Source organism: Coccidioides posadasii, chromosome 1 (assembly GCF_018416015.2).
Source record: "Coccidioides posadasii str. Silveira chromosome 1, complete sequence".
NCBI lineage: Eukaryota > Fungi > Ascomycota > Eurotiomycetes > Onygenales > Onygenaceae > Coccidioides > Coccidioides posadasii.
In genome coordinates this window covers 2,894,774-2,916,695 of record NC_089407.1, presented here as the reverse complement: position 1 = coordinate 2,916,695, position 21,922 = coordinate 2,894,774, and the positions used below count along the sequence as shown (strand labels likewise).

Here is a 21,922-nt window from a genome sequence, read left to right as displayed (position 1 = left end):
AAAAGGATACGGCTGTGGTGCCACAACATGAGGGCGCGAAGGAGCTTGACTCGAAAGGGCCGGTGACGAAGAAGGGGCTTCAGTTTTGGGCAATTATATGTTCACTTTGTGTGACCAGCTTGCTTGGAGCTCTGGAAAACACAGAGATTGCTACATCCCTCCCCACAATAGTGCGAGCTTTGGATATCGGCGATGGCTATGTCTGGGTTACAAATGCATTATTTTCTGACAAGGTACGGAGTATGCATGTCACTTGTATGATCCTTTTCTCGATTTAGGCACCAAAGTGGCTGGTTTTTCAGAAGGGGACGCATGTTGTGGTTAGCAACTATTATATTTCATCAGCGCCGCTATGCAGCCGCTTTTCGGACAATTGTCGAATCTTTTCGGAAGGGGATGGGTGACGATATTCATAGTTTCAATATCTGTAGCATAGAGATGCTCATAACAGGACGGGCGGTTCAGGGGATTGCGAGTGGCGGGTTCAACATGATTGTCGATGTTATAGTAGCGGATATCGTCTCATTGCGGGAGCGTGGCAATTATATTGCCATCGTCTTGACCGTGTACGCGATCGGAACGTCGATAGGCCCATTTATAGGCGGAATAATCCTGGACAAAACGTCCTGGAGATGGTTCTTTTACATCAATCTTTGCTTTTCTTCTTGAAATCTAAATATCAGCGTGACAGGGACTTCACTAAACGATTGAAGGGCATCCATTACGCCAGTAATATTATGATCATAGATTCCACATCCGTTGTACTCTACGCCTCAACGTATGCCGGTTCGCGATATCCCTGGTGATCGTAGCGCATAGTCATCCCGCTCATGATGCGTCTTTGTGGTATGGTTCTCTTTATGGCCTAGGAGAGCTCGAGGTTTTGCAGGGAACTTGTGACACCTCCCCGGCTTTTCACAGACCGCATGTCATTGGTCGTATATATTAGCAAGTTCTCCCTGACTGACCTCCTGTACTGGGTGCTCTTTGTTTTTCCTTCCTGTCTATCTCTTGGTTCATCATCAGCCCGCACAAGTGTTCAGTCACTGCATGTCACGTTGGCCTCCGTCGCCGGGGCCGTCACTGTTGTGATTATTCTTTCATAACTTGGCAAATATGGATCCTTTCACTTCGCTGGATTCGCGATCCTGGCGCTGGGTCTTGGTCTATTTGCTCACTTTAATAGAACGTCCTCCGCGGCCGAGTGGATCATCTTCCAAATGATAGCAGCCTTGATTCCGGGGGATGGTGCTCAACACCTTGCTCCCTACATCCCAAGCACCGCTTGCCGAGAGCGATCAGGCGGCCGCAACGGCAAGCTGGGCATCGCTGCGAAGCTTTGGCAATATTTGTGGCGTTGCGATTCCGGCTATTCTCTTCAACAAATCAGTTTCTAGAAACCGTCGTATCGCATCTTTGATATGGATGTCCCGCAACTTCTGTCGAACGCTCATTCATAGCGAGGTTCCCGGAGCCTCTGAGCGGCGAGGTCACCGGTGTTTTCTTGGATGCGTTGGAATTTGTTTGGGAGGTATCGGTTGCCTTCGCGGGAGTAGCCTTCCTTTTGGTTTTCATGGAGAGAGAGAGAGGTCCGTCCTGGAAAGGGGCTTGATACTGAGTGTGGCATTGAGATGAAACCAGAAGCGAGGAAAAATGGATGTTTTGAGGCATGATAGCAGGAAAAAAGAAAGATCTCGAATGCGTACGTTTTTAGACTTTGGCAGAGGTGCATTAGATCCCGGCTCTTCATCAACGGCTTCAACTCTCCAAATAGCATATTTTGTCTAATGTATGCAATAGATATCTCCCGAGCAAGAATAGTTTCTCAGGATGTTCGGTACCCCGTACCTATGTACATAACATACATGCGAATTTCCTTTCTTTCGTACTCCGTATTCACATTTCCTCTCGGGTGATGACAGCTACATACGTCAACGCCCAGAAAGAGGAAGCGGAGGGAGGGTGAAGAAAAAAGCAATGATCGCCAATCGGATGATCGCATTGGCCACGATCTGCTGGTTAATTCCGTCCGTGACTCTGCGGTCAGCCCAGGAGCTAAGAGGGAATCGGCAGCGATGGCACCCCACGCCAGGCAAGCTTGCTTGGAGAGGAGTTTGTATGCAGTAGCTGCGAAGCCCAGGACGTGCTCCATTAATCAGTGATCGGACTATAGTTAGTAGACGAACCCCGGGGGAGGCCTGAGTACTGTTAACTGTTGGCTGGCAGGCTGTTCTTTTCGGTGGCTTCTGCTGTCCTTCTGCGCGGCTGTAGGCGCCGGAACTGTGGGCGCAACCCCACCGAGGCCCCCCAGCCAGCCCGCTAACTCGCCGGGCTGCCCTGGGCCCCAAACTCCCCGAAACTCAGTTCTCGTCGCTGCCAAACCGTCCTCCTCGTCGTCGTCGCCCGCCTGCCCACCCCCAACACTCCAACTTGTTCTTCCATCGCCAGTTGATCCTGGGTGGCCGTCTCCCATCTCCCTGCCACTCAATCGCTGCCCTCGCTCGCCTAACCAACACCCCCAACCCCTATGGCCGTGCCTATGCGAGCTGGCCACGCTTTCGCCGATCGTGGGCATAGACTCAGCCAGCCAATAAGATTCCGTGGTTCTCGTCGCTGAGCGGAACCAGAACCTTTGGCTGCTGGACGGGCCGCCTCGCCGCCGTCACGTCACGCCTGGCTGCGACATCGGGGAACGAGAAGCTGCTCCTGGAGGTGAGTAACGAAAAATCGCCTTTTTTTTTTTTTTTCCTTTTCTCTCTCTGCTTCTTTATCCGTCCCCGCGCGTCTGTGTTGAGGCTGTCCCACTGTGTTGAAAGTCATCTGGCGTTCCCTTTAGCTGCTTGTGGAACCTTGCCGGGCAGCGCATTCACCCGCCCTGTTATTGAAAGTCAACAACACCCTCATTTTGTTTTGGCCTGTTCAGCCGGCCCGACTGAGCAGCTTACGGAGCTTCATGAATCCCATTTATCTCAATTCACTATTGACGCGCTTCTCTCTATTGTCACAGGCATCGAGCTCTTGAATGAGCCCCAGGCGCATTCACATCAATTCTGCTCTTTCGTTTCCCTTCCCCCCGACTGTCCTTCCCATGGCCTGAACATTCGAGCTCGAATGCCTTTATCTGAGCTCTGCGCTTGCTCTTCACTTTCAAACTCTCAACCCCCCGGTTTCGCCGTTCTTCCCAGCTTTGCCTGTGACTCCCTTCCTTATCGACTTCCGCTGATCTCTGCGGCCGATCAGAGCTCTTCCTCCCTGTCTCTCCACCTCTATAATGCCACTCGACCACGATACTTCCCTCCCCGCCTCCAATAAGACCATCTCCAAGTCTGCACCAAGCAAGAAGAGATCGCATTCAGAGTACCTTCTCGATATTAACTCCCGGTTCAAGCGTCTCACGGAAGACGTCTTCCCTCACCACCCATACCTCCTCACCGTGCCGACGGAGAAACCGTTCCGGCTGGGTTCCCGAACAGTGACAAACTGGGCTGTTGGCAAGGGCTGCTTGTTTGCGCCAGAGGAGGAGCAGCTCCAGTACATGACGTTTCTGTCTCGTCAGGCCGAAGACACTCTCCTGGTCGCCGTGGGGGGATGGTCCGATGGGAATGGAAATATCATCGAGGAGGATGAACCTAGAATACATGCAGTGAAGATGAGAAACAATCCGTCACAGAACAGTCAGCAGAAAAAGAAAATAAGTTTCAAGGACTACAAGAAAGCGTTGGAGACATCCGTTCCGCCAACTCCCGCGTTGGGATCTAGCAACAAGACCGAACCCTCACCTCTCAAGCAGGACGTTCCGTCGAACAGAAGGGGCCAATGCCCTAAAGCTTCTACTTCTACGAAGGAGGATGTTGCTCCCAAGAGAAGGCCGGAATCCCCATCTTCAAAGCCTGTTGATGAGTCTTCACCGCCCCATCGCAAGAACCCACGATCCGAAAAGGACAGTGAAGAGGATTCAGACAAACCCCTTATACAATTAAAGAAACCGCCAGCCGTTCCTGAGTTACTTTCACCTACTCTTCCGCCGGACACCACTGGCCCGAGTATACCTCCTCTGCTCTCTCCAACGCTCCCTCCTGAACTTGAAGAAGAAATATCGCTTTCAGAGGAGAGCAAAAAGGCACCACCATCCGCGGCTAGGAAAAGTTTTCCCAAGCCTACGGGTAGCCACTCTGATGCGATCAAATCCAAGTCCATAGAACGTAACCGGCCCCGCGAAGACTCATTTTCCAGTACCAAGGGAGATACCAAGCTTAAAACGCCAAATACTTCATTCGCTGCGAAACCTGGAGTGAAAAGCTCCCCAATTCCTGCTCCGCTGACAAATCGTCCCATTAAGAAAGTTACTGTTACCGCACAAGGCAGTGTTGTGCCATCGTCCTCCGCTGGCAGGTCGGCGCCTGCAACTCCAGCAAAGCCGAGACTCGTTGTTAGACTTAAGTACGGGCGCCAAAACAGAAAGCGAATCGAAGCGCTGTTGAAAATAACCAGGCGCAAAGCTCCAGCTGAGAAACGCCCGGCAAAACCTCAGGAGGATGTACTAGATCAAAAAGAAATTAAGCCACCCTCGACTTTGAAAGCTCCTGAAAAACAGCGAGAATCGTCCCTGGGAAGTAAACGTCCTCCACCAATAGATGACATTCCTTCCGAAGGCCCAGCGCGTAAGAAGCCAAAAGCGACCGCGCCGACATCTTCCGAGCCAAAAGGTACACCCAACTCTAAAACTTCCGGCCAGCAGCCCAAGGCCCAATTTCCAACTCCCAAAAAGGAAGTGAAACCCGGTACCAAAGGGACTTCTATGCGACGTACAGAATCTATAGATAGCGAAGCAAAAGCGTCAATAGCTAAAGCAGCTGGTGCACTTGATGAGAGGCCAACCAGCAAAGCTTCACCGGCATTATCCACAGACAACCAGTCCACACAGTCGCATGACGCGGAATGGCGTGCGTGGCGCGACGAATGGCAGAAATACAAGGACCTAGGTCGGGAACTTAAACATGCATCTGACCCGCTCGCAGATCAAGGAAAGTCAGGTGGTTCTCAAAGCAGAGATGCAAAACTCAGTGCCGCGACTGCTATTGAAGCTGTTCTTTGTTTCTCCCTTGCATTCATCGCGGACGATAAATCCAAATCCCTTAGTCGCCAAACCCGCCAGTCATCGAACTGGCACTCACTTATTCCCTACTGGCAGGCCGTTGCCCACCGCACGGCCGCATATCCCCACCTACATGGACTTTGTTTACTTCTAGGTGCTATAATCTATGAAGCTGTCCATACCCTTGACCTCGACCGCCTCGCTTCCATTGCGCTTCCGGGTGAACCTTCCAATAGCCACAATTCCAACCAGAAAAATAAGGCGGTCGCTCCCACCCCCGGCAGTGATGATGCGGACATTTCATCTCAACCTTCGACGCTAGCCCAGGACTCCAAGGTTATCCGGGAACTAATCGATCTCCGCAACCGTCTTCCTCAGTCCCACCGTGAGTCGAATCGCCTCTGGCTCGAAGGCTGTCGTCTACTCCCCGACGTTATACTTGCGCGCGAGTATCCTATGACGTGGCAACGACGGAGCCGGAACTTTGCCGAAAGAGGTAGAGAGGTGTTGAAGGTTGGGAAGTACAGTGGTGATTTTTTCCTGCCGATGCCAAGAAGTGGTGGTATGGCGCCGGGGACAGGGACGACAGGTGTGATTGAAGGCATCCGATTTGCCACGGTGTTTATGCGGGAGTGGTGTGAGAAAGAAGACGTTAGGTGGATTAATAAATTGAAGCTTTAGAAGTGGGAGGAGGAAAGGGAGGGATCTCTGCTGCTAAGATGGGTCTCTCTTCTTTGCATCTCTTTTTGAATCTAATATGGCTAAGTAGGTGCTTGGACCTAGGGAGGCATCTGTTTTTGTTTTCGTTGCAGTTGGACAGGCTTAAACTACATACCCCATCTGTCGTCATTTGCTTTTGTGATTGATTTTTATTTGTTTATAGCTACATGTTAGGTATTTGCCAGTGTGCCTGGAAGGGAGCATGTGTAGGTGTGTACGATTTATACGACTTGCTTTCCCTTTTTTTCTACCCTTATTTCTGCTACTGGTACCTCCCACGTCACAGACTTATATGTGGTTCATTAGGTCTTGACTTTGCCGTCACTTGCCTGTCTTTGCATCTGTTGTCTTGTTTTGTTTTCATCTCCGCTCTTAAAACGATACCATGGACCCGGGGGAAGGGGTTGGTTTGTTTTTTTCTCGTCCGGCCTACACAGGAGTGCATATGGTGTGAATGGGTTGTGTGGTTTGACTTTTATGTAGAGGTAGAGAGAAAAAGATGCGGCAGTTAACTTAGGTGCTAGTTAATCAGAGGATCTATGAAGTGATTATACTCTATAGTTAACTTGTTACCTATGTATACGGAGTACATAGTATCAATTACTATCAATAGAGAAATGGTCCAAATGCCACCTCAGCTGAAGTATAAATAGGTATTGATAATGAGATAGCCAGTCCGAGTACCTGGAGTTGCTCAACCTCCTCTGAGGGAGGGGAAAAAAAGATAAAATAATGCACACCAAGGGGTCAGTCTCCACACCGAGACCCCCCCCAATAGTTAACTAGGGGCAAAAGACCCGTCCCCAGAGCTCCCTAGCTCGCTAGCCAACCCCAATTAGGCCCGAGATATGGGCTTTTAGCAACATAGGTGCACGGCTCTGAAATTACCCAGCGAACCCATAGACAAAGAGCATCATATACAAACGCACATCCTTTCAAGGAAACTGCCGAGATCCGGTTTAACTAACCAATGGCAAAGTCGATTGTATTAACCTGAGCCTATTAATCGTGCAAAATTGGATTATCAAAAGGGGGCCTAGCTACATGTCTCCGAGCTGTGTCATTACTTTCTCAAGCCGTCTTTTTTTACCCCCCTGCCCATCCTCGATCTCTTACCTTGATCAAGGATTTTTGCTGTATGAGTAGGCAGACTTTTTTTTTTCTCAAGAACAGAAAGAAAGGTAGTATCGAAAACCGCAGTACGCCTCTTCTATGTATCTCCTCAAAAAGAGGGGAGAAAGGGGGGGGGGGGGGGGGGGGGGGGGGGGGGGGGTGAAAAGGAAAAGAAAAGAAAAGGCAGTCCCCAAATATAAGTGAAGATTGGACTCCCTATCGCCATGATTTTTAGAGTCAACGGCGCCTTCTCCAAGCCATCTACACCTCCTCTCTGTGGCGTTCCCTTTCTCCTCCGAACAGCCACCCAGCTTCCCGGCAATACTTAACCTCCCTGCGTGTTGTCCCTACCTCTGTCGCCCAGCAAACCACCGCTGCATCCAAAACGCACGCCAATACCCCTTCCATCGCTGCTAACACTCCCCATCCAAGCGCCCCGGCGAGCATGCCCACAACGTACGCGTATAAGCTGCCACGGACGGTGCTGCTCCCATCAGATACTTGCAGCTTTCGAGCACTTGAGACCCAGCCTGCAAAGCCCAGTGCAAGCGACATTATAAAGCGCGTGGCATGGAGGAGGAGTTTGGCAAGGCGATACGGGACTAGTGTGGGTGCTTCGTGTCTGGAGTTGCTGGAGAACGAACGGGGATGGATGGTCGTTGCCGCGGATGAAGGTGCAAGGAAGGTGAGTTGGCTAAGAGTTCTAGCCGATGGAGTTAAGGGTTGAGTGAAAATAGAAGCGTAGGTCAATGTTAACGGGTTTGTCAAAGCCGCAATTGGCGTGGGGATGATCGAGTAGGCTGCCAGGGATAACAAGGAGGACAGACGTCGTGGCAGGATGATTAAAGGGAGACGGATGAGAAGGGAGAGGAACGTGGAGAGGCAAATGGTCCCAAACATTGTCGTCAAGGAAAACGAGAGCGCTGCAGGCACTATTTGGCGAGGGGTTATCGATGGAACCGCGAGGCGATGGAAATACCATTGGCTGACAGTGGCAGCGGTCACAGATCGTTGAATTCCGGCAATGACCCCGAGAGACCAGAGGTAGATCAGAATGAAGTATGCGCCTAACCACCAACTCTCAGGGTTGATTATAAATATAGACTTTGTCTTGCTCAAGTGGCCTCCAAGGAATACCCGAGTGAACATCAGAATCCATGCCCATGTCCACGCAGCAATGAGTGCCAGAGTCGCAAGGCCCACGATAAGCAACGGGGAGTTGGCGCTAAGGATCCGGCACGAAAATTCCAAGATGCTGATTGCCTTTCCAGTGGAATGGCGACCTTTGACCGCGGAATACACCCACGCCGTTGCCATGATCGCCGGAACCAACGATCCCCACCGCATCACTTTATCTTGCACGCTTGCACCATGCCACGAGCCTTTGAAACTAGAGACGAATGAATAGAGAGCAAATGAATATAATATGACCGGAACAGCAATTAACATTGCGTAAACCAACGGTCGAACGTATGATTTGAGAAGCGCAAGCCACAGCAGCGACACGAATATAGAAACGAGCGTATAGGTCCCGAGAAGATAGAAAGATGCGTGAAGGGTCGAATATATCGTATCACCAAGTCCGGGCTTTCCTGACGGCTCTGACGTATGAAGATATACCATCAACGACGACGCAAAAAGGCCGGCTAGAGATAGTAAAAACAAATGTCCCCAAAAAGCATCATGCATGGGAGGTTCTGCGTCGTACGCCACCGACCGTGGTGCCTCCGACTGCCCGGGGCTAGGGGGTTGAGGATGATCTAATAGAGTCTGCTTGTCTGTTTCGCGGGGTATGAATGACGAGCTGGCCTGAAAACTATCGTTTGCGAAGGGCGACCGTCGGAACTGCTGGACAGCCGGAGGATTGTCATCGTGAAATTCGGAGTGTAATCCATTGTCTAGGTTAACCATATCGTTTGGCACCGAATCTTCCAGGCGCACGTCAACCATTTTTCCTTTTCCTTTACTGCTCGCAGATCGCGCGTCGTCGTCTTCCTCCTTCTGCTCATGCAATGTTTCCACTCCTGTCCTCCGGGAAGGCTCGCCGCTGGCATTGCCTCCACGCCAGGAGCTTCTGATTCCCCTCCCTTGGCCAAAGCCATCTGCATGCTCGGTGCTATCGTTCCCTTCCTCCCCCCCTTCTAGCTCCGATGATTCCTCCATCTGGATGGCACCAAAGTTCCTCCGAGATCGCTGGAGAGCGAAGTAATCCGCTATCTCCCGCTCATGCTCTTGTTCATCATCCTCCTCCCGGAACTGATCGGTGGTGCTGTAGAAGAGTGGAGCTTGCGTGGAACCCCGACCGAAGGGAAGTTGTAGATGTGAGGAGCCGGCTTGGTTGTACGGGTTTCCCAGCCCACGGTTGAGGTAGGATCTCGAGGCTGGGAACCTTGAGGACGACTGGTTTGGCCGTCTCTGGCGGTCACGCGTGTTCTGAGCGCTATCGGGAGCGAAGCCAATCCTCGAATGGGACTGTGCAAGAAACCGTGACGCATCTAGACAAGAGGCTGGTTAACTCTTATATACAGGATGCCAAGTGGCCACAGGGTTGAAAGAGCTTACATTCTGAAAACATGGCGGTTCGAAGTCATTCACAAAAGTTTGAGGAAGAAGGTGAGGGTTCAGAGAGGAGCGGTCAATATTAGACTCTAGTTGAGAAACACCGGCTTACCCTCAGGCAGAGGTGAAAGAAAGGCTCAAATGGAAGAAAGGATTAAAGACAACACAGCCAAAGCCGAATTATGGGTCGGGGACGACAGGCAACAAAAAGGGCATTTCATGAGGTCGTAATTATATATATAGCGTGGTGGAGGGTAAGCTGGTGATGCTGGTGATGCAATGACTATAAGAGCCCAAGGAGAACGTAGGATGCAATGTGTAGGAGGATAAGGTGTCTGCCGGGACTTTCAAAAAGCGCCGTAGAATGTTCCTTTGGTGTTCTCCTGGCCTCCCAGACTCGAAGGAGGATCGTAGAGGCGGGAGAGCGAGAGAGAGCGAGAGAGCGAAGTGATGAGTGGGCGAAACGAGGTTGGATCGCGATTGACTGGCTGGCTGGCCGCTGATCAACCGCCCGAGTGAAGCAACTGACGGTGTGACAACGTCCATACAGTACCGTTACACTAGCGCCAGGTTTATCTTTGCGGTGAGGGTAACGCGCTAGGCGATGTTGGGACTGGTTCCGTGCAACGCAGTCATGTGCTCGTATGACCCATGACCGCTTTCGATACCGGCCGTTACAAGTGTGATATCATCATGTTATCGTAGCCAAAAAAGCAGACGCCAGCCGGAGAGCGTTCCCAGAGGCCAGGAGGCCGGTCAGGAGGAGCGCAGCTGCAGAGGGACCCTTCGACGCGAGGACATCTGCCTGGCAGGAGAGCGGGCGAGTCACACAGGCAGCAACAGCGGTGGCATTCACTAGCAGCAGCAGCGGCAGCAGAGCGGGCCGCTGGTCGGGCCCATCCCTGCATTGTTACCCGGACTGAGTTCCGGCTGTGGCGGCAGGCGGCAAGGCCTAGAAGACTGGGCGGGCTTAACTGGAATTGGGTATCACAACACGCCTCCACAGCACCCCGGAAGAGCTATCAGAACCCGCCAAGTCAGGCACCCTTCACCACCCCCGAAAAGTCCCTCACAACCCTCAACTACTGAGCTCACGTCGCCATCCTCGTTCGCCAAAGCTTGCCTGCGTCAACTGGCTCCAACGGCCAGCAACACAGGAATTGGGCCAACCTTTCGTTCCTCCCCGCTTCCCTCTGGGATCTCAGCCTTTCGTCTTCCTGTGTCTGTGCATCCGTAGCCATCATTGCCAGGAAGATTCCAAAGCCGACTGGCCGTTCGTCTGCGGATTACCCGACCACCATTCTCACACACCCAAACAGCCTTCATGTCGCACCAGCCGCCATGGGACTACATCGCAAAGCTCGTCTGCATCGGTGACTCTGGTACCGGCAAATCCAGCGTACGCAGGTCCCTCAATGCCCGCATCCATAGCATCGCTTCTAACTCCCTAGATATAGCTGACAATCCGCCTCTGCGAAGGCCGCTTCACCACCACCCACGACGTCACCATCGGCGTCGAATTTGGTTCTCGCATCGTCCCCGTCGGCCCTCCAGCTAGCGACGAGCTCGACGACGATGAGGCTTCCCAATCCCAATTCCAACCGTCGCACATCCCCACTACCTCATTCCCCGAGACCCAAAACCCCAGCGCATCTAAACATTCCTCTCGGCCCTCTTCCTCCCCCAGCAACGCCAACCCGGACCCCTCTCCCCAGCACCTCTCCTCCGGCCTCCCACCACCTCCGCAGAAACCCAAATCCCAGGCCGCACCACCCGTCCAGAAACGCATGAAGCTCTCCCTCTGGGACACCGCTGGCCAAGAGACCTACAAATCAATCACGCGCTCCTACTTCCGCGGCGCTTCGGGCGCCCTCCTCGTCTTCGATATCACCCGCCCGCCCACCTTTTCCTCCCTCTCAGCATGGCTCCAGGACCTCCAGCAGATCGCCGAGGAAGGCATCGTCGTCGTGCTCGTCGGCAACAAGAGCGATCTTGTCAAGGACGCCGACCGTGAGCGCGGAGAAGGATACATCACCCGCGCCCAGGCTGAAGCCTGGTGCAGAGCTAACGGCGTGGTGCGATATGTGGAAACGAGCGCCAAGTCCGGTGAGAACGTAGAGCGAGCGTTTTTGGAGGTCGCAGAGCGGATATATAGGAATATCGAGGCTGGGAGATATGATCTGAATGACCGCCGCAGTGGGGTGAAAGGGTACGGGAGCACGAGCGGGTCGAGAAATGGTGGTGGGAAATTGCAGAGGACGGTGACGTTGGGGGTAAACGACGCGATGGGGAGAGGTGGGACTGGATGGGCGGGAGGGTGTTGTTAAGAGACCAAAAATATTTATCTCGATCGAATACCCGTTATCGCGAGCTGACTGCTTTCTTTCGCCTTTGTTTCTATTTCGGTTCTGACTATTTTGTTATGGGGGACTGATGATATCCTCCACGAGCTGTCCTCTTCCTTTTTTTTTTTTTTTCCCTCTTTTCCAGGCATTTCTTTTCGAGGCCAGCGCGAAGCATGTCGGACTCATTGCATTTGTCTTTTTGGGTGGAGACTTTTTCTTTTACCAGTTTTATGATTCATGGGAGCCAGAACGTGGAATATAGCCATATATGTACTCCGCCCACTGTATATAATATTTAGTCGCACAAGCCCAAGGATATACCACCTCTGACTCCCTCGTTAATAATCTTTAAAACTTAGAAAGCGATATCAGTCTTATCCATGAGATAAGTATCCGGACTACTATCCCGATCATGCTGTTCAATATGGGGGAGAGTGCCATGAAAGACAACCGCGGTGAAACAGTAGCCAGCCCATAAGGCACACAGAACTCCTGTAAAATAAGATACATGGAAGTCAATTTGAATAGCGCAAGTTAGATTATACAAGACGGATTTCCATCTTTTCGAAAAATATCCATTCCTTTTTTTCCTCTTCCAATGTCATCTTTCTTGTTCTTTTTCCAGAGAACTGGCAGTAAATTGAGAAAAGAGAAAAGTCCCTCCATCCAAAATTAAAACCAAGGGAAATCTTCCAACCCGAGTCGTGTATTCCTGGAGTGGTATCTATTCATCAACATTAATTTTCCCAATCCGACAAACGTCCATGCATCTCTAAAGCACACAGAAGCTACAGCAGTAGCAGCTTAAGACGATGTCGGGTTAGCAATGCGCCAAGTGCTGAGCCAGTTGAGATACTGCCACTGCTCGTTTGATCCCTGCATTCCAAAGACAATGTCCTTGAATACAACAAAGAGGGAGATGACAGCGGCATATAGGACAAAGTAAACCGCCCATTCAGCCGGCTTGCTGAGATTTTGGGTGAACCAGTTGACGCAGAATCCCATTGTCAGAATCGCAAAGTAGAGTGCCGGATAGTAATGGTGCACATAGGTGACGCGGGCCATGATGATGAATGGAAGGTAGTGGAGAACCCATCCAAGGAGAGGATAGATACCAGAGTAATGGATGTGGTCTATATCTGCCTGACTCAGCTCGGTGTAACCGCGTTGCCAGCGGACGAGGTACCAGGCAACCACCAAGCCGAAGACAGCTAAGCTGGCTGTGCTGCCCCAATACACAAAAGGGTTGCCGAGGAGGAAGTATTTGACGGTGTCATTGTCCCACGAACACATGCGGAGCCCGACATTGAGAACAGGCCACTGCCACCACTTGGAAGCCAGATCATCCTGTTTATCTGGGTCGGGAACAAGAGCATTATTCGAAGTCATCATGGCAACATTCAGATGGATGAAATCTTTCAAGAATGGCGACTTGTAGGCACCAGGATCACCTTTCGGCACTAAAAAGGAGTCAGCAATGTAATTACTCGCTGGGATAGGGAAAAGTGGTAACATACGTCTCTCGTTGACGTGAGATTCAACATTCCAATGCGTGTGAACATCATAGGGCTTATTCTCCTTCACACAGGTGGTTTCAATCTGCTTGAAACCCCACTGAGGCAAATTAACATTGCCAGCACGTAAATAGCATCCTAGGCTAGAGTGGCGGAGGCGGAAAGCCGTAGTGAGGGTTCGGATCTTGGATCGATCTTTAGAAGCAACATCATTAACGACTTCCACTACCCAGTGGTCTTTGTCATCGCCAACAGTTGTGTTTCCATAACAAGAAACTTCCCAGTTGGACTTGGTGATTGGAGCGGGGATAGCATGAGAGTGTAAATTACGGCCGGTTTGGGCATGGATAAGGCGAATAATGTCACCGTCCCCGATAAATCTGAGTTCGCCCTCGGGATCATAATCGGGCTGAGTGCGGTTTGGATAAACGAACCAATCGTTATTCGAGTCCTTGTGGTGATAGCATGTAACTTGTTGTTGCGAAGAGCCCGAGGGATAGGTTTGAACGTGGGAATGAAGTAAACCACCACCATATCCCATGTTCTTTATGGTAACCTTGGATCCAATGGCAATCTCCAATGGGCTGTCCTTCCCGACAGTGGTTCCTCTCAGGTTCGCCTGGAAAAGTGAGCTCATCTGAGCATCGCCGGGGCCGGAGTTTTCGAGGACGAGGAAATGAATGTAGAAAGAGAACATGTATACGGCCAACGGCACAAGGATAAGTGCAATGATACGAGCCACAAGGTGTTGGGCAAGGACGGTCTATTCGATAGTTAGTAAAAGGCCGAAACAAAATCATAGGATAAGCTGGAAATAGCCCACCTTTGGCATTTTCAAGTCGCCGAACTTATTCCATAGATCCTCGATAGTGTAAAGTCCAACCAACGCAGTACAAAACAAGCCAACCATCTTCACGCTGCAGACACATCCGATGCTGATACCAGTCAAGAACAACCATATGAACCATTCGCATGAGAAGCTTTGGTTCTGAAATCGGTGGAATCGAGCCCAGCAAAAAACTGTTGTGAAGGTGAAGCACAAAAGCATCGAATCCAGGAGAATAAATCGAGAAATCGTTGCGTAGGAGTTTTCGAAGAGGACCATCAACGTAACAAGCCAGACGGTTGCCCGACGGAAATTGAGCTCTCGGGCGGTAAAGTAAGCTAATGGCACGCATACCACACCAAAAAACGCATTGAATATTCGCATGAAGGTATAATTGAGTTCCTCAGGGTACTTTTCGCCAGACTTGAATTCGAAAGATCCGTTATACCCGGCCAAATATCCAGAGAGACCAACAAGCATTTTACCCAGCGGAGGATGCACGTCGAAATAAAACTCCCGTTTGATATAGTGAGAACCGAACTTGCCAAAGCTTCGACAGCCATTAGCCTCTGATGGATCCGCAGTGATGACCGTATGCCATATTCCAATAGCAACTTACTGAGCCTCGTCCCATGTCACAATGTTCGACAGGCCAATGCGCCACATGCGAGTGAAGAATGCCAAAGCGGTAAATATTACTGGTGCAATAAGAAATTCCCACTCATCGAGGACGTCTAGGAAGGACGATTTCTACCAATTCCAACCAGTTAGCTAAAGGGGGCCCCATGCTTTTCAAACTTAGAGAATATCATGGCAAACTTGCCGTGAAGCTGGATATATGATTTGTAAAGCAATTCCTTCATACCTTTGCAAAAGCTTTCTTGCCATCCACCACAATCTCGGGTACACCAGACCCGCCATTGGCCTTCTCCGAACCGGGAACATTTCTCCTTCGAACGTCTGCGCTGGAAGACGCACCTGTAGCGAACGCAGTCTCATTGCTCGCCATGGTGCAAGGATGGAGAGAGTAAAAAAGAGTTGACACGCAGAAATCAAGAAATTAAACCAGAGTTGAGAAGATTAAAGGGTGAAACCAAGATTAGAGTCGTAGCATAAGCGGGAGTCGAATCGAAACGAGCGGACAATGAACCCACGCGGCTCATGAAAGATCTGGAATTACAAACGGGTAAATTCCAAACAAAGCAAGTTCCTCCGACCGAACCCTAATCGCCAAGGGTGAAGAGGAGGATCTTTGCTGGAAAGAAGACAAGTCGGCGGAAGACTGCCTAAAAGCAGTGTTGGTTCATGTGAAGGGCAAGAGTTGGAGACGAAAAATAGGGGGCGACCGGTTGGGGCCAGATTGCCTCTCAGCCCGGGCCAAATTACAAAGAATGATAAGCGAAAGAATTCAAGGGGGTGAGAAGAGAGGAGAAAAAGCAGGTACTAATAAGAAAAGAAAAGGCCGGAGAATTAGAAGAAGCTCTGTTGAGAAGAGGTGAACGGCCGACGGGGTGGTGAAGCCTCGCTGGGATCAAGTTGCGTGGTCTCAGCGTGTCGCGGCCGACGCAGGCTTCCACGTGATTCTACCCGAAACCGCTGCGCAACGGCGAAGCCGACAGACGACGAACTCGCGGGGGATTGGATGGAACTGAGGTGCTGCGATTCACTACTTTTAGAGATGCAGAGTATCGCGACATGTAAAGTTTTAATAGATTCGGATCTTCATTCAAAAAACTAACGATATCAAACAAGCTCCGGCCAGCTCCAAACACCTATTCTACAGCGCTTCGATGACGGGATCCACGGGTCGGGGGCAACCTAAAATGAACTCTCTCAGAAGCATGACAAGGCCATAGTAATCAGCAAAGAAATAATATAGCCTGCTCAAGTCTCAGTCCTGTCCAGCTCTAAGTCCCAAACCCACTGTAAATGGCCAACAATAAAGCAAACATCTGGCTGATATCCTCCCCCCCCCCCCCCCCCCCCCCCCCCAAAAAAAAAAAAAAAAAATCATTAATATAAATCAGTTGTAAGTTTAAATCTATGCGGATTCACCATGTCTAGGCAATTGTATCGCCATTCCACCCCACGAAAACCCACTGGGACCTTGGAAAGAATTGTCAAGAGTAAAGAAAGAGAAAAGAAAAAGAAGGTGGCAATGAAAAGACAAATAAACAAGAAAAGTAGAAGAAATGAATTGCAAAGAGACGAATAATCTCGAAAATAGGAAATCCTTTGCTGCCAGGTGGATTGGCACGCTGTCTCAAAGACACCGATCTGAAACGCCAAAATAGCAGTCTAGTATTATACCATCTCTCATATCAGACCTCGTCCCAGAAAGTAAGAGGACAAAAGCGAAATGTTAAAAAGTCTCTGAATCCCACCTGAGCGAACCGCAACACAGCTCAGCGCGAGAGGAGTCGGAATTCTTTTTCATAGAACCTACATCCGCTTGCGGTGTAGTTCTCCGGCCTCCATATGTATGTGCCGGGAACACGCATTCAACATCAAGGCGAGAAAGCTCAGCCTTCTTCATCCTGACCAACTCTCCGATACTCGCCTTGATCGTCGTTGTCTTTCTTTCCTTGCCTTCCACGTCTGACCATATTGGATATCCATCCTCCAATTCCTTCCCTACTACCCGTTTCTTCCACGGATCTCCCAGTTTTAGCACTAGGCGTGGGGGGTTCAATGTTAAGGCCAGGGATGTCGTACTCGGGGGGAAGACGGCCATCTGGACCACGTCGGATATCAAGAGACGGCACAGGAGATCCAGGTCCCATCAGAGCATTGCGCTCAGCTGGAGTAACAGGGGTTGGCATTGCTGTAGTGGCATCTCCAAACAGGACATCCATATCTTCCAGACGGACACCACTTGTCTCCGGGTAAAGGAAATAGACTGGCAGGTCGAACGTTAGACGCACAAACAGAAAAAGGTCAGGTGATGGGAGCTATCTAACTTACCAACAACAAAACTGGTAGCGCAAAAGAAGGCGTGCATCAAATAAAGTCGCCACTGGATCACCTCTTGCAAAACAGGCGTAAGCTCCCCGACGAGCCAGTTGAATGCCCAGTTAGCTGCCGTACTCAAACTTGCACCTTTAGCACGAATACTTAGTGGTAGGATCTCTGGAGGATAAAGCCATGGAATGGGTCCCCAGGAAGCTCCAAAGGCGGCGTTATATATCATAACAAAAACAACGGTCAGGGTTGGCGTCGCTGGGATATCAAGGTAGATCCAATAGGCAATGAGACTGAGCGAAATGATCATTGCGACGGCACCAGATAATAATATCGGGCGCCTGCCCCAGCGATCTACCAAGTACCACGGGGGGATGGTCGAGCCTAGATAAGAAATTGCGTTTATGCCAGTCATCAAGATGGCATTTCGACCGACCCAGCCGGCAGATTCGAATACAAGCGGCGCATAGTACGAAATAACGTTGATACCGTTTAGCTGTGCGAAAGCCTGAGCCGACATCGCAATGAAAACACGCTTATAATAACGACGGAACATATCCGCATAGCTCCGCTCGCCTTCTTGACGCTGAATCAAAACATCCATTTTGATGTCGCGATATTCCTGGCGAGCTTTGTCGTTGTGGATATCACCTCCTCCATACAGGTTGGCAATCACAACCATTCCTTCTTCATCATGATCATTGTCTAAGAGCCATCTAAGAAAAAGTTAGCCATCAAAAGTTACTTCAGGATGGAAGGGAGGGTTTGGAATAAGTACCGAGGCGATTCGCAAATAATAAGACTACCAACTCCTAGAAGAGTTCCCATCACGCATTGAAGGAATAACGGAATCCGCCAAGAATAGTGGCTATTGATAAAACTGCAAAAGTAATCTACCCAAACGCTAGCAGCATAGCCGCAGATATTTCCCGTGAATTCGATGCAGGCGAGCTGTCCACGGTTGTGGGGAGGTGAGATCTCGGATTGGTAAACGGGAACAATAGTGGACAGTGCTCCAACCCCAAGACCAGCCACGATACGGCCGACCAACATCATTGGGATTCCTGTAGCAAAGGTCTGAAAAGCACCACCGATGAAAAAGACGATAGACCCGTAAAGAATAGTCTTCCTTCGGCCTATGATGTCACCGACTTTTCCAACACAAAGCGACGAAATGAAAGCTCCGACTTCTAGAATAGCGACCATAGTCCCAATCTCCGCCCGCGTCGGTTGGTTAAAGTAGTCCTTGAAGAATGGGCCTCTAATCGGGTTGTTAATACGGTGAACACACGCCAGGATCAAGAGGAGCGTAGAGCAAGGAGATCAACATACGTGATAATGCCCGACATAACGCCTTGGTCATAGCCGAATAAGAAAACACCTAATGATACAAAAACACTTGTGAAATATCTACACTATAATATTAGTTCAACTACCAGAATGAAGCCAGTACAACTTAGACAATAAGGAGGGAGCATACAAGAGAGGCTTGCCCACCAGCCCATGCATTTGGGCTGTCCGCCTGTTTCCCGGCGACATGATGGAAGCTAGAACCGTTTCGACTCGGGATGGTTTCCGGGGGGGAGGTTCCGGGACGCGAATAGCCTCCTTAGAAATTCCGCTGTCGCCAAGGACGTCCCGCTCCTCCTCTTGCTCCGAGTAGTGAACTCTTCTAGACCGAGAAGGTTTCGAACGCGCGCCAGTTCGACTGAATGCCTGTTGATCGAGGGATTTTCGAAGCTGGATGTGTAGGGGATCTTCTTCGCTGGCGAGTTGCTCCGCTAGATCACCAGTATCGGACCAGACTGAAAAGGTTGATTCTGAAGGGGTGGAAGGTGGTGGTGGAGAGGACGAAGGAGACCTCCGGGCGCCCTGTTTCTCGCGAGAGTCGTCGAGTAGCGAGGATGAGAATTCAGAGGAGGGCCGGGAATTAGAGGTGAAGGACCGGAGGGGGATTGAAGCGGAGGAGTCTGGTGGGTTTGAGGAAGAAATGGTGGCGGTCGTGCCGGGCTGAGCGAGGCAGCCCTATCGTGATCAGAAATTCGGAACTGAAGTCGGGCAGGGCAAAAAAGGGGATAGAGGCTGTATCACAGGTGACCAGGTGGTGGAGTCTCCCGGAGGTGCATGGGTGAGTTTGCCCGTGGAAGCACAGATGAGGAGAAGAGACGAGGTAGCATCCCACGGGGAGTGGACGAGGTGATCGGTTGACTCTGCAAAGCCGTCGGGATAGGCTGCCAAAGGTGCTTGGTCGTGCAGACGCTGAAGGGTGAGGTGGACGTTGTTTGGACCAGTCGTGGTCATGTGCTGGGGTTAGTGCAGGACCAAATTATTTCCGTCTGAACAGTCGGGGGTTCACTCCACAGCGCTGCCGCGGAAAGGAGGGCTAAGCTGAAATGAACTGCGACGATATGACGTTGATCTTCAGCTTAGTGAATCTTGTCCCCCATGGGTCCGGAGAAGGGGAAAGTTGACAAGGGCGTTTTCATTATGTATTTGTTTACTCCCAACTGCCGCCTTCTGTCGCTACATCTACGTCGCCCCCCAGCGGCTCTCTATTTATACACCATGTCCCCCTATATTTCCGCGACCGCCCAATATCTTCCCCCCGTTTTCGACCATCTGCAGAAACTTCCACGCTTGCTAATTGCAGCACAAAGCCGAGCCCGATTCGAAGAAATTTTGAATTTTGCATTTGGGTTCGTTAGTAAGCCGTGCCGCCCACTCGCAGCGTCCAATGAAGGCCGCCGCCTGCGCCCCGTCGGGGTGATGTGGAGTCCTGCGACGACTTGATCAGCAGATGGCACGCGGATGACGGCTCGAATCCGTGCGAGGCGAAATCGCAGACTGCCTGTGTGTTCACTTTCATCAAATGTATATGATATTGTGGCGCTACCGCTGCCATGCTCTTTGTCTATGAGAGATATCTAGCAAAACTACAACAACGGGTATGTAGTATGCACAAAGATTGCACCACGCAAAAGCAACCTGAGAAAAACCAATATGCACATCTAAACGTGGCTTCGAAAATGTCGAAACGCTCGAACAACGGTGTCACATCCATCCAACATTTAAACGCCCCTTGCGATCGAGATCAAAGAGAAACTACCTTTCGGGCCGTTGTGAGCAAAATGCCAGGAAATCGGGCCTGGCCGGCCCGCCTACGCCAGAAGAATGTCATATCCATCCTTTTTGATGTGAACGGCTTCCGTGGGGAGCCCATACTTGCGACGCACCAGCTCGAAGATCACGAGGCCGGCGCTAGTGCTGGGCACCTGACGAATTGTATTCCACAAGAACCCACGATACAGCCAAACCCTCCAGCTTCCGACCCGCTGTGCTTTCCGTTGACAGCGCTCAAAGGTCTCTCGATACGCATCGAAGCGATCTCTCATCCAGGCGCGTCTCGACTGGTTCTGGCTCAGTTTGTCATCGAGGTGTTCCAACCGTCTGTAATACACATTGTGAATTAGCCCAAGCGGGTGTAACACAACCTGCTGCCCGATCGAGGCTGTTGCGCCGGCGAGCATCAGAAAGCACGGTTCCAGCGCGTAGTGCGGCTTGATGACTGGATTCTCGCTCGAAGAGTTTGCAAGTGTTGACAGCCTTTCCACCGCAGGGGGTTGGAGAGAGCCATAGTAACGTGTCACAAAGGAGTAATATCCCTGGGACTTGATTGTTTCAAACAAACAAAAGAACAGAGCCGAGCCGCAACTGTCTTTCAGAAAAGATAGCGTCCACCCGGAGAATATCCCCCGCATTCCGAGTTTGCTAAGTTTATTCTTCCAATAGTGCCACGCACTCCGGTGCTGACCATTGAGCATTTCGTCCGATCTGAAGCGCGCCTGGATAGCATCCAACGGCGCAGCGACGACCGACTGGACTGTGCCCGCCGCAAAACCAGCTAGAAATGTGTCGACGGGGGACGGCGGTGGGTAAATGCGTCTATTAGCCATCAAGGCGGGCCCGTGTAGGTTGTTGAGGATCTGAAGGTAGGATGTATACAGGACTGCTCCAACACTATGATAAAGTCGTCCGTTAGCACCTATTATGCTCGTTGGGCTATAAGGACCATAGATATGGGGATACGAGTACCTAACGTTTGCGATCAGAGGCGGCAGGACCTGATATGGAATAAAAGTCCAGCCGTACGTGCGGACCGCGTGAGCTAATAAGCCTGGAGTAGTAGTTTTCCAGGACCAACTGCCGCCTTGAGCAAGTCGAGGGTTGATGGCCCTGGCAAGCACCTACGGCGCTCAGCGCATGTCACAATCCCAATGATAGAAAAGCAGCATACCATATAACTACAAGCAAATATCTATTAGCTATATACCCCTAGAACTCTGCCATACTAAATACATACTCCACGCGGGTGCGAAAGAAGGCTTTAACGGGTGCCCGAAAGTAAAATGCTACGGCCTGCGCACTAAGCGCTCGAACGCCGGCGGCGGAAGCTCCGGTGGCGGCATTTGTTCGTGGGTTTCGGCGTCCACTTCCCTCGGAATCAGCGTCCGAGGATAGGTCGGTTTCGAAAGAGAGCTGAGAAGGGTCATCGGTAGGAAAGGACATAACTTTGCGCCCAAACGAAAGACGAGTGCTCCATCAGCAGTGAACGGCGGAGAAGCGGAAATCCATGGAACTGTGAAACGAGTTGGGCATTTGATACAAAAAAGAGTGCATAATACAGAAGAACACCGGTGAATATTAGATCATGAACACAGCTCTCCCGTGATGCCGTGAAAGATATCCCGCTGGCTGTCGTCGGGAGAGATTTCTTCTATGGTGCCTGCCG

General features: G+C 50.9%; 7 protein-coding genes across 7 annotated transcripts; 2 read left to right on the top strand and 5 right to left on the bottom strand.

Annotated features, from left to right (window-relative positions):
• Positions 1–1,450: 1,450 nt before the first annotated feature.
• Positions 1,451–1,777, bottom strand: D8B26_000817 (uncharacterized protein; the record flags this gene model as incomplete). The annotated part of the gene is made up of 1 exon (XM_066123350.1): positions 1,451–1,777. One exon carries the CDS (start codon positions 1,775–1,777, stop codon positions 1,451–1,453), a length of 327 nt encoding a protein of 108 aa, XP_065979424.1.
• Positions 1,778–3,030: 1,253 nt separating this feature from the next.
• On the top strand, positions 3,031–6,367 carry D8B26_000816 (uncharacterized protein). Its single transcript, XM_003071170.2, has one exon. The coding sequence runs from the start codon at positions 3,272–3,274 to the stop codon at positions 5,774–5,776; it is 2,505 nt and encodes an 834-aa protein (XP_003071216.2). The 5' UTR covers positions 3,031–3,271; the 3' UTR covers positions 5,777–6,367.
• A 426-nt stretch (positions 6,368–6,793) lies between these two features.
• On the bottom strand, positions 6,794–9,882 carry D8B26_000815 (uncharacterized protein). The gene is made up of 2 exons (XM_003071169.2): positions 9,491–9,882; positions 6,794–9,423 (listed from the first exon to the last, which is right to left on the bottom strand). The coding sequence occupies exons 1-2, from the start codon at positions 9,501–9,503 to the stop codon at positions 7,190–7,192; spliced, it is 2,247 nt and encodes a 748-aa protein (XP_003071215.2). The 5' UTR covers positions 9,504–9,882; the 3' UTR covers positions 6,794–7,189.
• Positions 9,883–10,425: 543 nt separating this feature from the next.
• D8B26_000814 (uncharacterized protein) lies at positions 10,426–12,170 on the top strand. The gene is made up of 2 exons (XM_003071168.2): positions 10,426–10,886; positions 10,945–12,170. Exons 1-2 carry the CDS (start codon positions 10,812–10,814, stop codon positions 11,812–11,814), a joined length of 945 nt encoding a protein of 314 aa, XP_003071214.2. The 5' UTR covers positions 10,426–10,811; the 3' UTR covers positions 11,815–12,170.
• A 166-nt stretch (positions 12,171–12,336) lies between these two features.
• PMT2 (Protein O-mannosyltransferase 2) lies at positions 12,337–15,637 on the bottom strand. The gene is made up of 5 exons (XM_003071167.2): positions 15,038–15,637; positions 14,792–14,922; positions 14,170–14,722; positions 13,350–14,109; positions 12,337–13,292 (listed from the first exon to the last, which is right to left on the bottom strand). The coding sequence occupies exons 1-5, from the start codon at positions 15,179–15,181 to the stop codon at positions 12,637–12,639; spliced, it is 2,244 nt and encodes a 747-aa protein (XP_003071213.2). The 5' UTR covers positions 15,182–15,637; the 3' UTR covers positions 12,337–12,636.
• Positions 15,638–15,880: 243 nt separating this feature from the next.
• On the bottom strand, positions 15,881–19,484 carry D8B26_000812 (uncharacterized protein). Its single transcript, XM_003071166.2, has 5 exons — positions 18,614–19,484; positions 18,466–18,543; positions 17,912–18,394; positions 17,137–17,849; positions 15,881–17,071 (listed from the first exon to the last, which is right to left on the bottom strand). Exons 1-5 carry the CDS (start codon positions 18,670–18,672, stop codon positions 16,695–16,697), a joined length of 1,710 nt encoding a protein of 569 aa, XP_003071212.2. The 5' UTR covers positions 18,673–19,484; the 3' UTR covers positions 15,881–16,694.
• Positions 19,485–20,016: 532 nt separating this feature from the next.
• On the bottom strand, positions 20,017–21,884 carry D8B26_000811 (uncharacterized protein). The gene is made up of 4 exons (XM_066123349.1): positions 21,494–21,884; positions 21,428–21,434; positions 21,226–21,377; positions 20,017–21,150 (listed from the first exon to the last, which is right to left on the bottom strand). Exons 1-4 carry the CDS (start codon positions 21,697–21,699, stop codon positions 20,292–20,294), a joined length of 1,224 nt encoding a protein of 407 aa, XP_065979423.1. The 5' UTR covers positions 21,700–21,884; the 3' UTR covers positions 20,017–20,291.
• Between the last annotated feature and the right edge of the window lie 38 nt (positions 21,885–21,922).

Coding starts and splice junctions, on each gene's coding strand:
- D8B26_000811 (XM_066123349.1), bottom strand. CDS start 21,699: ATGTCCTTTCCTACCGATGACCCTTCTCAGCTCTCTTTCGAAACCGAC. Junction 21,151..21,225: donor CCTCTGATCGCAAACGTTAG/GTACTCGTATCC, acceptor ACTTTATCATAG/TGTTGGAGCAGTCCTGTATA.
- PMT2 (XM_003071167.2), bottom strand. CDS start 15,181: ATGGCGAGCAATGAGACTGCGTTCGCTACAGGTGCGTCTTCCAGCGCA. Junction 14,923..15,037: donor GCAAGAAAGCTTTTGCAAAG/GTATGAAGGAAT, acceptor TGGAATTGGTAG/AAATCGTCCTTCCTAGACGT. Junction 14,723..14,791: donor GTGACATGGGACGAGGCTCA/GTAAGTTGCTAT, acceptor TGGCTGTCGAAG/CTTTGGCAAGTTCGGTTCTC.
- D8B26_000812 (XM_003071166.2), bottom strand. CDS start 18,672: ATGTCGCCGGGAAACAGGCGGACAGCCCAAATGCATGGGCTGGTGGGC. Junction 18,395..18,465: donor GTTATGTCGGGCATTATCAC/GTATGTTGATCT, acceptor CAACCCGATTAG/AGGCCCATTCTTCAAGGACT. Junction 17,072..17,136: donor CGCTACCAGTTTTGTTGTTG/GTAAGTTAGATA, acceptor TCGACCTGCCAG/TCTATTTCCTTTACCCGGAG.
- D8B26_000814 (XM_003071168.2), top strand. CDS start 10,812: ATGTCGCACCAGCCGCCATGGGACTACATCGCAAAGCTCGTCTGCATC. Junction 10,887..10,944: donor CTGGTACCGGCAAATCCAGC/GTACGCAGGTCC, acceptor CCCTAGATATAG/CTGACAATCCGCCTCTGCGA.
- D8B26_000816 (XM_003071170.2), top strand. CDS start 3,272: ATGCCACTCGACCACGATACTTCCCTCCCCGCCTCCAATAAGACCATC.